General features: G+C 43.6%; 1 protein-coding gene across 1 annotated transcript in view; it reads left to right on the top strand.

The window, feature by feature from the left end:
• Nucleotides 1-15802, top strand: part of Ak7 (adenylate kinase 7) — a 60747-nt gene that overhangs the window by 25651 nt on the left and 19294 nt on the right. Inside the window, exons 6-12 of the mRNA XM_020180988.2 lie at nt 2708-2788; nt 6401-6489; nt 9003-9093; nt 9984-10061; nt 10662-10811; nt 12523-12651; nt 13394-13523. Of these exons, the coding sequence (XP_020036577.2) occupies nt 2708-2788; nt 6401-6489; nt 9003-9093; nt 9984-10061; nt 10662-10811; nt 12523-12651; nt 13394-13523 (748 nt within the window). The remainder of the gene's footprint in view (nt 1-2707; nt 2789-6400; nt 6490-9002; nt 9094-9983; nt 10062-10661; nt 10812-12522; nt 12652-13393; nt 13524-15802) is intronic.

Here is a 15802-nt window from a genome sequence, read left to right as displayed (position 1 = left end):
TCAAGATAATAGTTTTACTCCTTGTTAAGGACTACTCTTAGTTTTATATACTTCACCACAACTCTTTAATCACCTCTTTGTTTTGCTTCCTCATAACTTACACCCACAGATCTCCCAGCTTTAGGTTCACCCTAAGATGCACTGTTTAGGGGTTCTTGCCCAGATTCCGGTCCAGCCCACCGACCTGGAAGCCCTGTGTCAGATTCCCCACTGAGCTCAGGCCCTCACCCACCAGGAGGTCTGCACATCCCAGGAGTCACCTGGTTCAGAGTCAGAATGGGAACCAGTGAAGTCTTTTTTGGTTTTTGGTTTTGCAATAGTGCAGTTTGAACTCAGGACCTTATGCTTTCTAGGCAGACACTCTACCACTTGAGCTCCTCTGCCAGCTCAGAGTTGGAATGGGAAGAAGGGGAAGCACATTTTCTCTGCTCCCAGAATCCATTTCGTGTTTTTCTTAAAACAACGCCGAGAAGTGCACGGTGACCTCATCTTACAAATAAGGCGATGGAGGTAGCCAGAGGTTAATTTGCTCAGGGTCACATGACTAGGACTGACAGCAAGTCTCAACCCTGTCTGATCTGCTCCCTCCAATGATGCTCTTGTCCACATGCACCACTGTCCCCACATCCAAAGGCAGCCGCCGTGGGAAAGAGGTCAAGTGCTGGAGCATCTCTGCTCTTTTCCTGACTCCAACTTCATCATTCAACAGCGTTTACCTCGACACGTCCATAGTCACTGACACTAAATACCTAGTGCTGAGAAGTCCATGTAAACAACAGTAATAGCTTATAAGGTTTGCTACAGCAAAATTTATCATTTTGACATGTCAATTATAAGTTCTCTTCTTGGCCCTTATTGAAGTAGCTGATGTGAATGCCTTGGTAATACATAAGTAGTTACACCTGAAAAGCCCTTGCTAGGGCTTGCTTACCACCCAGCCACACGCTAACTGTTTTACTTACGGTGTCTTGTGTAGCAGGAGACACTGTAGGATCTCATGTAGAGTCGCCAAAAACACTGTGAAGTGGGCACTACTCCATCATTCCCACTCAACTTATACAGAACCCCCAATCCTCTAAAGGCTCCACGACATTTTTCCTATTAGAGGAAGACCCAACCTAAGTGACATGTAATTAATAGCTCCACACTGACACCTGGTGGTCTCAGAGGATATTACAACAGGAACTTCAAATGTCCAGTTCTGTCCCGAATATGGAAAAAGCACATTGACTTTGGCAATACAATACAAACACTGTGAGTATAAAATATTCAAAGTGAGCTGGGCAGGTGGTGTACACCTGTAATCACAGTGTTTGTGAGGTGGAGGCTGGAAAAGCACACGTTCGAGGCTGGCGTGGGCTACACAGTGACACAAAACGGACAAATAATCCTACTGGGGATGCTTGGGTGTAGCCCAGTGGTAGGACGCTTGTATAGCATACACAAGGGCCGAGAGCCTAGGTCTCACCTCCAGCACCACAAAATAAGCAAAGAATCCTACTATATAAATATATATATTGAGGAGGGTAGTACTGGGGTTTGAACTTAGGGCCTTGTTCTCACTAGGCAGGAGCTCTGCCTCTTAAGCCATTTCACCAGCCCTGTTTTTGTAGTGGGCATTTTTGAGATAGAGCTCGGGAACTGCTTTTCTGGACTGACTTCAAACCTAAATCCTTCTGAGTCAGCTAGGATTATAGGCATGACCACCGGCACCCGGCCATATTGTTTCAATTGGGTCATGGCTTACCCATGGGGTCATGGTGTTACACACACACATACATTCATGAATCTTAGGTAAGATTAAACCCCCAATGTAATTAAACAAAAAATCTGACTGGAACAGGGCTGCTGTGGCATTCTGTGGAATGCTGTGGCAACCTTCAGTGGAGGGTTTGGGGAGTTTGCCTAAAACCAACCATTAACCGTTAAACAAGGCTTAGGTTTTTCTGGGTCTTGTTGCTTTTTTGTTTTTGAGACAGTGTCTCGCTCTATTACTCAGACTGGTCTCTAACTCCTGGGCTCAGGTGATTCCCACCTCAGCATCACAAACAGCTGGGACTATAGGTGTGCACCATTGTACCCAGCTTAGTTTTTAAATTAAGCATCATCATGGCCAAATGGTTACTAGACTATGGGTGTGTGTCGGGCAGTAAGGGAAGAAATGCTGGTGTCGGGGCATTCCTAAGTATTATCTGTACCCTGCGCTTTCAACATGCCAGAAGGCCCATTTTCCCCATGGTAGCTATTAGCAGTAGGACAGCTGTAAGAAATAGCTAAATATTGAAGCATAGTTTCCCAGTGCTTAAGCTGCTCCTCCTGCCTGGCAACAATCTGGGTCAGTTAAAGTCCATGAACTCTGTGGCTTTATGGTGTCTACCCCCCTACTAGATAATCAGAAATCCTTCTGGAAGGTTTACTTCTATAGCTCCCTTGCCCCTCAGTGCCAGAAACTAAACTGTCACAAAGAGTAACTCTGACTTGAATTATGAGTCCCCATTAAATTGTCATAGTTGTGAGAGGCACTTCTGAGTGGTGTAGGGGGATTGTTTGCCTCTTGAAGAGGTACTATTTGTGTCCTAAACAATACCCAAGAAGCCCAAAAGAGTTGATGAAAAGTCCTACAGTGTTCATTTTACATACTAAAATAATCACATTCAATATGATTAATAATACTATTTTCAGCTTTTTTCTGTATTTTATCCAATAGGTCAAAAAGTTTGCAACCTACGTAGTTGCTTCGGGACTTCAGTATGGCGCAGAAGGAGGCACCTTACACGCATTTTTTAAGGTACGGCATTTCAGTAAGCTTACGGATTCTAGAAAAGGGTTTTAAAGCAGACACAGTGGCACACATCTGTAATCCCAGCACTCAGGAGGCTGAGGCAGGATGATGATGAGGTCAAGGCCAGCTGGGGCTGCAAAGCAAGATCCTATCTCAAGGCAAAAAAAAAAAAAAGGTGTTTTTACAGGGCTGGGGGTGTAACTCAGTGGTAGATTGCTTGCCAGAAGCTCTGGTTCCAACCACAACACCACAGATAAGTAAATAAATACATAAACACAGTTTAAAAAGTGTTTTCCAGTAAGGCTATACAACTCAAAAATGTCTTTGGTTGCTTCTAGATGTGGCTAACTCAGTATAACAGCATAAAATGTGGATGTCATCACTAGTCACCTACATCTTCCTACATCTCCTTCCCATTGTGAATAACTTGTGTCACCACTGTAAGAATAATAAAAGAAAAGATGGATCTCCCTCCTTTTATGAGACAAGTAGTGACTGAGTGCCAGAACCTGCTGTAGATGCAGGGGATACACTAAACAAACCCAGCCCTACCCTTTTGGGCTTGCATTCTAGTGGGTGGAGGAGGGAGACAGATAATGACCAAATAAGCCAGGAAATCTTGAGGACCTGATGTGGTGAAGGAAACTTGCTGTGGAAACAACAAGACAGAACAGAGAGGCTGAGTGTATGTGGTTGGTGGGGGGGCCTGTGTTTTACCTGAGGTCGGTGAGGAAGGTCGTTCTAAGGATGTGCTGTTTGAGCAGCATAGGAAAGGCAATGAGGGTCACAACTTCTTTGCTTTCTGGGAACAGAACATTCCAGGCAGCAGGAACTGTAAATTCCAAGAACCGAGGCTGAAGTGTGCTGGCTGTTTTAGGAAGAGCGAAAAGAGCCAGGTGGCTAAAGGATGGGAGAAGGATGGGCCTTGAGGTCAAGGAGGGTGGGGAGAGTCAGGAGAGCCAGCCTTGTAGTCTGAGAGAGCTGAGAGGTCACTGGGCTGCTTTGATCACAGAGTGACGCAATGTGTCTGAAGTTCTAAAAGGCTACGTCTACAGTGTACGCAGACAGGCATGGCAGAAGTGAAAAGGGGCCTGGTTTTGGAGGGTGTTGCCTAAGGAAATGGTGGGAGTTCTGACAATTGTCCTGAAAATGGGAAATGAGACCTGTTGAAAGTGTTCCAGGAATGGTGGGAGGGAGGATAAAGGAGAATGATGGAGAAGATGAATTCAACTATTACATATTGTGAGAGCTTTTGTAAATGTCACAATGTACCCCCGGTACAACAATAATAAATAAATAAATACGTAAAAGATCAATTGTGTCAAACTCTGCAAGTAGCCAATAAAATGAGGTCTGAGAATTGAACTGCATGTTTGTGGGGCTGGTAGGAAATAGAGAGGAATTGAAGCTGGTGAGAACTGAGTAGTTCGAGGAATTTTGCTGTAAGAGGGGGATGAGAATGAAGTGGGGAGATAAAAGAAAAGCTGTACTCAAGTTGTTGGTTGGCCCAGGCATGGTGGTTCAAGGCTGTAAATATGGGCCACTTGGGAAGCAGAGGTTGAGAGGATTGCCGTTTGAGGCCAGCCCAGGCAATAAGAATCTGGGTGTGATGATGCATGCCTGTCGTCCCAGCTCTGCAGGGAAACACAAATAGGAGGATTGAGGTCCAGACCAGTCTGGGCATAAAGCAAGGCCCTAACTCAAGAGTAACCAATGGCTCATGCCTGTAATCCTAGCTACCCAGGAGGCAGAGAACAGGAGGATCGAGGTTCGAAGCCAGCCGCAGGCAAATAATTCTTGAGACCCTATCTTGAAAGAACAAAAAAATCACAGAAAAAGGGTTGGCTGAGTGGCTCAAGCATTAAGAGCACCTCCTGTCTAGCAAGCATGAGACCCTGAGTTCAAACCCCAATGCTGCCAAAAAAACCAGAATAACCAATACAAAGACAGGGCTGGAGGCATGGGTCAAGTGGTAGAGCTCCTGCCTAGTGAGTAGGAGTCCAATATAGCCAAAGGAAAAAAAAATGACAAAGGTTGGTTTGGGCTGTGTTTTGGTTGTTTTTCTTTTGCGATGTAGCCCAGGTGATCCTCCTGCCTCCACCTCCCACGTGCTGGGATTTCAGTGCGTTTGTTCTTCAGTACTCAGATGTGACAGCTGAAGAGACAAAGCTAACGAAAGCTCTTTCTCACCACCCGTTCTCAGCACTTCTCCCCCATGACCTGGAATGCTGGCATTCTCAGTCCTCTGTCCCACAACCCCTCCCTCCTCCTCCACACTTTCGCCCAGCCCTGCTCTGTTTATTCCCATAACTGGTGCCAGTTCCTCTCACTTGTCGTTCTCCAGCCAGGCTCTCTCTCCTGCTTCTAGATCTGCAGATCAAGCTACCTATCAGCACCTTCACTTTGGTGTCATCCAAACTGTAACTATAGACACCCCCAAGCCTGCTCCTCTAGGACACCATCTCAGAAAATGGGACCACTCTCCATCTAGCTGCACAATCAGAATCCAACTCCTCCCTCCTCTCACCCATCAAAAGTTCCCCAGGTCCTATGATCACCTGCTTGTTGTCTCCCCACTCTTGGGCCCCACGCTCTCCTTCCTCCCCCCCTTAAGCCAGGCTGAGCCATCTCCTGCCTGTACAGCTGGCACAGTCGCTGTCAGCTCATTACTTGCTCTTTCCACCTTTCCTTCCCAAGGCAACAACAGCAAATGGTGTCACTTCAGTGCTTAAAACCTGTAAATGGTTTCCCAAAGTTACAAGACCCAGTAGTCTGCTGTGGCCTCCATCTCTTTCTCTTTCACTCTTGACAATGATTTAAAATAATCTGGCTGGGAGTGTAACTCAGGTTTTTGCATGTGAGAAACCCTGGATTTGATCCCCAGCACCAAAAATAAAGTGAAATAAAATAGTATACAAACATAAAATAATATTCAACACATCTTTTTGGGTACTAAAGTCCTTAATGATGGGAAAAGACAAGGAATTGCCTCAGAAGATTGGGGTTCCACTCCAGGCTCAGGGCTTCCCCACAAATGCAACCTCCTACCAGACATTTTATCCACTAAGCAGTTCATCTCAGAACTTCTGACGGCCACCTCCTTCAGCACGCATCATTCTCAAACTTAATGACATTCTTCCTATGAGAATTAAAGACATCATGCATGTGAAAGCATTTCCTCTCTATGTAGATGACACATAAGTGACTATTAATGAGATTGTCAATGTCTTAAAAAGCATGTCAGCCCTGAGGCTACATCTTTTTCATTTCAGTATGTTTGTGCCACACATATATACATACACAGTGTGCACTGATCAAATCCAACCTCCCTTTATCCGCCGTCTCCCCACCCACCCCCACTTCTCCATCTCTGTCAATCACTATTCTGCATTAAGATTGACTTTTAGCTTCCACACATGAGACACAGCCAGGATGCTTGTCCAGGTCAGCTTGCTTCACTTAACATCATGTCCTGAGGTTTCACATTATTTCTCCTATTGGGACTGAACACCAAATCTCATCAGAACCAATTTATAAAACATCCATAGACTGCTCAGCACTTAGGGCTGGATCACTCGAACTGTGGACCTATGTGCAAGCTGCTTTTCTTTCTTTTAGATGGCTTGGTTGGGTGAGATTCCAGCATTACCTGTTTTTGGAAACGGAACGAATGTGATTCCAGCAATTCATGTTCTTGATCTAGCTGGGTAAGCATTCTCCCAGAAATGTGACTACCCTAGTTGATTAATGTGTTTATCCATAAACTAACTTTTTTTTTTTTTTGCAGTTCTGGGGCTGAAATTCAGGGCCTTCACCTTGAGCCACTCCACCAGCCCCTTTTTGTGATAGATTTTTTTTGAGATAGGGTCTTTCAAACTTTTTGCCCCGGCTGGCTTTGAACTGAGATCCTCCTGATCTCTGTCTCCTTAGTAACTAGGATTACAGGCGTGAGCCACCAGTGCCCAGCCATAAACTAACATTTAGTGAGCAAGACAACAACCCTATGAACGAGGCACTGTTGCTCCACTTTGCATTTGATGGAGTATTGTCTGCCTACAAGCCTCACTCTTCTAATGCAAGTTCAGGTTCATCTTAAAAACTGTGTCAGCAGAGTTGCAATTCTGGCAGTACATGCTGGGAATGTGATTTCTTTTTCCTTTGCCCCAGATCAGATTGCTATGGTAAGTCCACCAGTTTAAATTCCAGAAAGCAGATGGTGAACTATAAACCTGAAGCCTTTTATTTTCTTTTGAGACAGAGTCTTGCTGTCCTCCTGCCTAAGCCTCCCAAGTTCTGGGATCACAGTTGTAAACAACTCTGCTTTTAAGGAAATAAGACAATAGTTTATTCTGAAGCAAATATGAGTGAGTATGGTCCAGGAACACAAATTCAAGCTATCCTGAATGATGTGTTCTTCTGTGGAAGAGGTTACATGAATTTTATAGCCATAGAACAAAGAAAATCATACATCAATACATTCCATAAATGCCTTGGTGAGGCATTAGCGGTAGAACTACTGCAGAGTTGGGAAATCTTTTCTTTAGGTGGCAGATATTATTGTCCAGCATTTTTAACTTTAGGGCTGGGGAGGCTAGAGGTCGCCAAGCTTAACAATGCATTCCAATAGGTTTACCTAACAGTCGTAGAGCGTTAAGTCAAATACAAAGGTTCAAAGTAGATGGCTATTTTTCTAAAGGGCCTTTGATAGCCCAAGATAACGTCTTGTCAACCTGCCACATTCTCTCTCTCCTCGGTCACGAGCTTGCTCTCAGCGGAGATCCAACAGGTACACAGGACCTTCAGTACAGATGTGGCTCCCCAGAAGACCAGCTCACGGTTAACCCATGCTTGGCACATCCACTGACCCTCCAACCCCGTGCCTAGACAGGCCCAGAGACCCTTCTTAGAAGACCCTGGCTTAAGCACTAGGTCAATGAGCTGGTTCCCTGTGTCTGTGGTACATCAGTCACCTCTGCATTTCAGGGTCCAGGGGCTTCACTCACATGTCAGGCTCACTCACATTCCCAAGTTTCCCCACATCCACTGGCCACCAGTAAATTAGTCCTGATGCCAGACAGTGTTACAGATTTATCAGGTAACAAATGAAATCTAAACTTCAGAGCTACTCTCCTATGTGGGTTCCTTTCAAAGCCCTGAATCTAATTTTTATTATTGTTCTTAAAGAAGGATCTCTTAAATTATGTAAGTTTCAGACCCACAAAAGCTAGATCTGGCTGGGTGTGGTGGTGCACATTTATAATCCCAGTACTTGGGAGGCTGACGAAGGCGGATTTCGATTTTAAGGCCATTCCGGCTACATAGCAAGATCCTGTCTCAAAAAAGCACCTAGATCTGCTCTAGCCAACATTAATTCTGGGACTTATGGGGCCAAAATGTGCCCTTCCTTTTTTTTCTTTTTTTTTTGTTATTACTGAGATTTGAACTCAGGGTCTCCCACCTGCTATGCAGGCACTCTATCACCTGAGCCATACTCCCACCCCTTTTTTGCTTTAGTTATTTTTTGAAAAGGGTCTCACTTTTTTTCCCCCAAGGACCAGCCTGGCTGGCTCTGAATTTGGAAAGATTCTGTAAATTCTCTGTGTCAGATTTTCTCAGTTATGAGGCGGGGACAGTAATAGTGCCTATCTAATAGGGTTGTCCTAAGCATTCAGTAGGCTAACACATCTAAAGCCCTTGCCACAGTCCTGGCACCAAGGGAAGCATTCAGAAATGTTGACAGTCATTAATCCAGAGTAGGAAATCTTAGGCTCCGTTGCGGGGTTGATGCATGACTGCCTTACGAGAATCACAGCTTCTTTGGGTCTGTATGTTACTTTGAGAAACACCTATCCTAAGCACAGCTGTGAGAGTCAGATGAACCACTGGGTGGGCAGGGGCTTCGTAACCTGAAGTCAAGGTCAGGTGCTCTGGTTGGAGATGGCACGGTAAACCAGAAAGAAAGCAGGATGGAGCCAGGTGATCGGCATCATAGGCTGCTTCCTCCATTTTCCCAGTAGCCCTTCAGCCTGAGAAGCATCACTTAACACCTTCCTCACCTATAGGGTGCGAGAAATAGCCCCAACCCCGACCTCTACCTCGCTGGAGGTTAAGTCAGATGATTTACTAAAGCAACAAACACCATGCAGACTCTGTGGGGATGGAGTTCAGGTTAAAATTCACCTTTTCTCCTCTGATGATTATTTTACCTGTTGATCTGCAGAGTGATACAAAACATAATAGACCATGTACCCAAGGTTCACTACCTGGTTGCTGTGGACGAGTCCGTTCATACCCTGGAAGACCTGGTCAAGGTACAATGGTTTGTTTCTTACCATATCTTGATGACGTGTCTCAAATTGTTTACCCCTAAACTATAGTTATGAAATTATAACTACTATAAAGTGGAGGAAGCAGACCGGGATGCCGATCACCTCCCTCCATCCTGCTTTTTTTCTGGTTTACCGTGCCATCTCCAACCAGAGCACCTGAACTTGACTTCAGGTTACGAAGCCCCTGCCCACCCAGTGGCTCATCTGTTAGTTGTGCTACATGACGGGGAGTCCCAAAATAGAATGTCCTTAAAACTCAAACTCACTATCTGTATTTGCCAAGAGTGCTCTGGGAATTACTACCCAAATGTGCACGGAGGGACACCAGAGCTGGGTGGAGAGTAGCACACAGGCTGGAATACTAAAATGTGTCTGCAGGAACTTGCCCCCAAAGTACTGTTATGGTCACTTCCAAGAGCTCTAGGAAAGGGGCTGCCTCTCCCAGACCAGGCCAGGCCATGCTGGTCGATAATGTCACCATCTTGTAACCCAGCTAGTGTGACCTTCTCCTTCCCGTCTGCTGGGGCCTCGTACAGGGGCCCAGTTCAAAACATGAGCTCCCATAATTTTTGTTTAACAAGACCACAGCACAGAATCTCTTTTACTAAGCCTCTAACAGTCCATGTAATTCTCCATGGACACATTTGACTCCCTTTTCAAACTGGGAGCACCATGAGGGAGGAGATGGGGCTTTTCTCACCTCCATCTCTGACTTATTTTTAGAACAAGGAAATAAATGAATACCCTCTGCACACTATCCTCTAGTTTGAAAATGCTATTTTTCCTATATTTAGTTATATTCACATTCATTTAATAAGTTTTTATATAAAGTCTTGAAAATAAACTAAGTATCTCTGTTTTTTCCCTCACAGTGCATCAGTAAACATACCGGCCCTGGAAAAATTCAGAAAGTACCCAAAGAAAATATCTTCCTAAGCAAGGAGTTAACAGTTAGTATATAAGAAATTCTTTTAAAAAAAACCTATTTTCCTAAATATTATTATACTTGAGTGGGAGAACTGGATGCATGGTGGCTGTAGGCCAGCAGAAATGTTTCTCCCATTCTTATTGTTCTTTTGAATTTTGAAGCATATTTAAAATATGTTTAAGAGGACTGGAATATAGTAGAGCACTTGCCTCATATGTGCAAGGCCAGGGGTTTACACTGGAAAATAAGAAAAAAGAAATCTTATGATTGGATTTCTAGTTTTCTACTCTGAGCTGTCCATCCAGAAGAGCCAGGGTGCTGCCTGCCCCAAGACAGGGGCTGGAGATAGGCTGGGGTGTAACTCAGTGGCAGAGCACTTGCCTAGCACACACAAGGCCCTGGGTTCCATCCCCAGCACCACAATAAATAAACGAATAAATATACAGTACAAGTATTCGGTTATCACATCCATAGGTGCTCTATGAATCTTCAGCACTGGATTGATTGACTTTCATCATATTTGGCAAATGTATATTGATTTTTCTTTAGAAAGTGTAATGACTTGGGTTTCATCAAAATGAAACAAAAAAAGACAAATCTTTCACTTTCGTTTGACTCTTAGCAAGAGCATCTTGACCACTTATTTGTCAACCTGAGAATGGAAGCTCTGTATGTGAAGGAGAATTTTAACATCCGCTGGCTTGCCCAGACTGGATTTGTGGAAAACATCAACACTATCCTCAAAGAGTACAAGCAAAGCAGAGGCTTGCTGGTAACTATCACCATTTCCTACTGAAACTTCTCATTTAAGCAAAGTAAGTGAAATTTAACCTTTGGTGTGATTAGAGCAGTGAAAGTCTTCTTTTTCAGACACCCAACTTCTCATTTCAAGTTTATTTCTTTTCAATGCTGGGGTTTGAACTTGGGGCCTATACCTTGAGCTACTCCACCAGCTCTTTTAGTGATGGGTATTTTCAAGATAGGTTCTTACAAATTATTTGCCCAGGCTGGCTATGAACCATGATCCTCCTGATCTCTTCCCCCTGAGTAGCTAGGATTATAGGCGGAAACCACTGGTGCCTGGCTGTTTTTCAAGTTTGTACAGCTTTGTTCAGGTCTAATAATTTGCACGTATATTGTATTAATACTTTTCAACCAAACATTTAAATTTTCTAAAGTAAATATTGATAAGTGTTATGAAAAGTACAGCATGATAGTAAGCTTGAGAATGATGGACACAGGTATCTGTAGAAGGAATATTGCCGGTGCATTACTTGGTAGGCAGAAGCAGGAGGGCTACAAGTTTAAGGTCAACCTGGGCTACATGTTAAGTTCCAGACCAGTCTGGGTTAACAAGTGAAATCCTGTCTCAAAAAAACAGCAAAAAAGAATTATCATACTTACCTTTCACTACAAAAAATAAGTGTGTGAGGTAAAGCATATGTTAATTAGCTTCATTTAGACATTCCATTATGTGCATTATAGAGTACATGATAAATACACACATGATGCACATACACATTTATTTGTTACTTAATTTAAAATAAGAATGCCTACCTTAAAAAAGTTGTGTTTAAATGACCAATAAATCCCGACCAATAGAAAGAATCAAAGCAGTGAGCAGACTTCTTTTCCCTCCTAATTACCCTCTCCCATATGTAGACCCAGCACTGAAACAGGCATGCCCCTTTGCCTGTGCTGACCTCAAACCACAATCCTCCTATGTTCACCTTTTGAATTGCTGGATTACAGATATGTGCCACCATGCGCAGCCTCAAGTAGGTTTTTTTATTGGAAAAAGTGATAGTTTAAATTACTGTTGCTTTTTTTTTTTTTTTTTGGTGGTACAACAGAATTTGAACTCAGTTACCCTGTGCTTGCTAAGCAGGCACTCCACCACTCAAACTGCACCTCTAGCACTATTGCTCTTAAGCAATAGTTTAAAAAAAAAAAAAAAAGAGTAGGAGAAAAGTGACCAGGAGGCAGAGGCAGGAAAATTGCAAGTTGGAGACCAACCAGGACTACATGGTAAGACCTTGTCTCAAAAGAAAGTGTATGTTTAAAAAAGAATAAATTAAAAATAATCCACAACCAAGTTCAGTCCAGAAACAATATTCAGGCAATAATACAGGGCCCCTGTGTACTGAATCCAAAATTTGTGAGCCTTTTGGGTGTTGCTAGCTCCATGAGTGTGGCCTAATACAATGACACTAGTAGCATATAATGCCTGAACACTTATTCACTTGCACTTTTGAGGTGTTCCTGGGCACATCCTGTAGAACCCATCCCCCTCCAGGCCCAGGTCATTGCACATACTAAATACTACTACATTCCTGTTGAGTGAATGATCTTGAACCAGGTCATGAACCAGTCCACAGAAGAGCAAGAGTTAGCCTGCGAGGGTCCTGAGCCTGTGAAAAAGGCCCATCCCTGAAATAACAGCATTCAGCACTCACTCTAAGTTCCTCTTCCTCCTCTTGCAGCCAATCAAGATTTGTATTCTCGGTCCTCTTGCTGTGGGAAAATCCAGCATTGCTGAAGAACTGGCCAAGCACTACAAACTGCACCACATTAAAATAAAGGATGTGATTTCTGAAGCCATAGCCAAACTGGTAATGCTTGCAACTACTTTATTGGGAATTTTGATATTTAAAAAGCACTTTTCTTTGTCTTGTCAGAATCGAGCAACCAATCGCACATGTCAAAGAGATTTGTTACTTTAAATGGATTTTGTTTTGGGCCCCAGTTATGAAAACCCAGAGTCCACCAGGGTTTTCCTCTGGAAGGTGGAAGGCATCCTTCTCTGGTTGCCCTTGTCTGCCTCCAGCTCTTCCTCCAAGTTTATCTGTCTTCTCTCTGTTGACTGGAAAGTTTTTAATTTTTTTCAGGGTTTTATAAAAATATATTCTTGCTGCATTTTTCTCAGGATATTAGACTATTTAATAACTGCATTTTGACATCTTTTTGGGAGTGGTAGATACAACATGTGTTTTGTGGGGTTTTGGTGCAGGGGATGGAACTCAAGGCCTTAAGCATGTATTCTACCACTGAGCCACACCTCAAACCTAAAAAATGTCAATTTCTACAAAATGTGTCTCCTTCAAGTCAGATACAGCCTAGTACCTTAGAAAATGCTGATTCTCAAGCAGTTGTGGTATAGCACAGAAATATATTATGTTCCTAGAGAACAGTTAAGAAAAGCCTTGGGGCTCTCACCTATCTCTGCATGCTTTGCATGTCTGTCTAACATTCTGATTTGGTACCAGGCTTTGGCCAGGATCACCTGCCAGACGATTAGTGAGCAACCAATTGGGGCAGGGCGCTATCCAGTTTGAATGTCCTTGTGGTGTGCAGGAGGCGATCATTGCACCTAAGGAAGCAGGGGAAGAAGAAGAAGAAGGTGAGGAGGAGGAGGAGGAGGAGAACGTGGAAGATGCCCGGGAGCTCCTGGATGGTGTCAAGGAAAGCATGGAGCAGAATGCAGGTAACACATACGCCATGCAGGTTCTCCAGGCCAGCTGACATGAGCTACCTGTCTTCCGTTAAGAGTGAAGTGCCGCAGAAATCATGATAACCCATTCGTAATCTCACCTACCGGGGAGAAAAATCATTGTTAATATTTTGGTGTCTATCTGAGAACTTTTTTTTTTTCTTTGCAGTCCTGGGTTTGAACTCAGGGCCTATACTTTGAGCCACTCCACCAGCTTTTTTGTGGGTTTCCCCAACCCCAAGATAGGGCTCGCCAACTATTTGCCCAGGGCTGTCTTCGAACCGTGATCCTCCTGATCTCTGCCTCTTGAGTAGCTAGGATTACAGGCGTGAGCCACAGGCACTCAGCTGAGAACTTAAGTTTAAAAAAAAAAAAAAAATCAAGGGCTGGGAGTATAGCTCAGTGGCAGAGCATTTGTCTAATGAGTGTGAAGCCCTAAGTTTGATCCCAAGCACCTCAACACACACACACACATCACAAATGCGTGTTCATAAATATTTTCTAAGTATCAAACATCATTAATTAAAAGGCAGAGACAAACCAAGACAAATATTTGCTACCAATATGATAAGGAGTTAATATCCTTATTAAAAAAAATGCCCAGGCATTATTATTAAGTCATTAATAGAAAAAACAGATGAAGGGGGACAATAATTGAAGGCGGCTGGGGGTCTCCTCCAGGCCAGTGAAGGGTTGAGCCTGCTGACTCTCCTGCCGCCCTCCTTGTCTCTGCCCTGTTGGTTCTGCATCAGAAGAACAGAGTCTGTTCTTGGGTGCATAGGTCCCAGTTTGCGGAGGCTCTGGATCCAGGTGGCCACAGCTGATGGCTGCAAGGAATCAAGTGTGGAGTAATCCTAAAGAAATGAGTTGCACAATTGTGAAGGTCCTTGTTGAAAGCCTGAGAGCTCATGGCCATGCAGCAGAATCTCTGAGCAGACCACAGCTCTCCACAAGGAGACCTCAGTACAAGTAATGAAGCAGCTTCAGGAAGAAATTCAAGGACTTGATAAAGTTGCAAAACACTGGCCACGGTCCAGATTGCTTGTGGGAATGCAACAAGAAATCAGATGAAGCACAGGATTTCAACAAGAAGAAGGAGCACGGTGTACATCTCTGGAGGAACACCAGCCTGCAAATGCTTACATTGTTCATAGCTAGCTGAAAAGATGTGGACATAACAATGAAGTTAAAAGAACTCCAGTGAACCTTTTTCGATGGTATTGACCAAAACCCCTGGAGTCAACAGTCTGCCTAAACTTAGAAGGCAAGATATTCTGAGCTTGAGTCAATGTTAAAAGATCTACTGTCATATTCAGAAATGAAGGAATTTGGAGAGTATCAACATTTTTTACTTGACAATTCTAGAAACAATGTGAAAAGACATTGGTTTTCATTTTCTAGGATGAGGGAGGAGAGAATGTACCAATTTGCATTCAGGTACAAATGGAAACAACTCTGGCAATAGAAAATAGGCAGTTCACATGGTCGCCATCTGTAATCTCAGATATTTGGGTGGCATAGGTAGGAGAATGGCGGTCCAAGCCAGTCCCAAACAAAAACACAAGGCCCTTTCTAAAAAATAAAGCAAAAAAGGGGCTGGTGGAGTAGCTCAAGTGATAGAGTGCCTGCCTATCAAGCATGAGGCCCTGAATTCAAACCGCAGTGCCACCACCAAAAATAAATAAATAAACTAATGGTGTTTTATATGTACCACAAATAAAGAAGGCTATTTAATTATAGCTAATTCACCACAACTGATACCTAGTTAACAGTGGTCTATAACATACTCAAGTGTATGAAATATTTCAGGAATACAAGAAGGAACATTACTTGCTAAGAAAGAAGAAAAATAGACATACTTAGAAGTTAACCTACTCCTTTGAAAGAACAAGTTTTGGTCCTCAGTCATTAATGAAAACAAGATTTCTCACTTCCCTGGTTGGTATTTAAGGATATTATATAGTTCACATAGATAACAGACTTGAAATGTTTGGGGGTTTTTTTGGCAGTACTGGAGTTTGAACCCAGGGCTTTTTGCATGAGAGGCAGGTGCTCTACTGCTTGAGCCACACCTCCAACCAGAAATGTTTGGTGTGTAATAAGATAGGTATGGTCATTTTAGAGTAAATTCAGAATTCTTCTAGTTCATGGAAACCCATTGCCCCCTATCCCCCCAACCCCTCACCTCCCCACCTCCCCACTCCCCCCACCTCATCCCATATATACCATCCCATATATACCCAAATACATTCTCAGGGCCTCACACTTGCTCA

This window comes from Castor canadensis, chromosome 3, assembly GCF_047511655.1.
Source record: "Castor canadensis chromosome 3, mCasCan1.hap1v2, whole genome shotgun sequence".
In the NCBI taxonomy this organism is placed as follows: Eukaryota; Metazoa; Chordata; class Mammalia; order Rodentia; family Castoridae; genus Castor; species Castor canadensis.
Note: the sequence above shows the minus strand (reverse complement) of the source record. Positions and strands in the feature narration are given on the sequence as shown.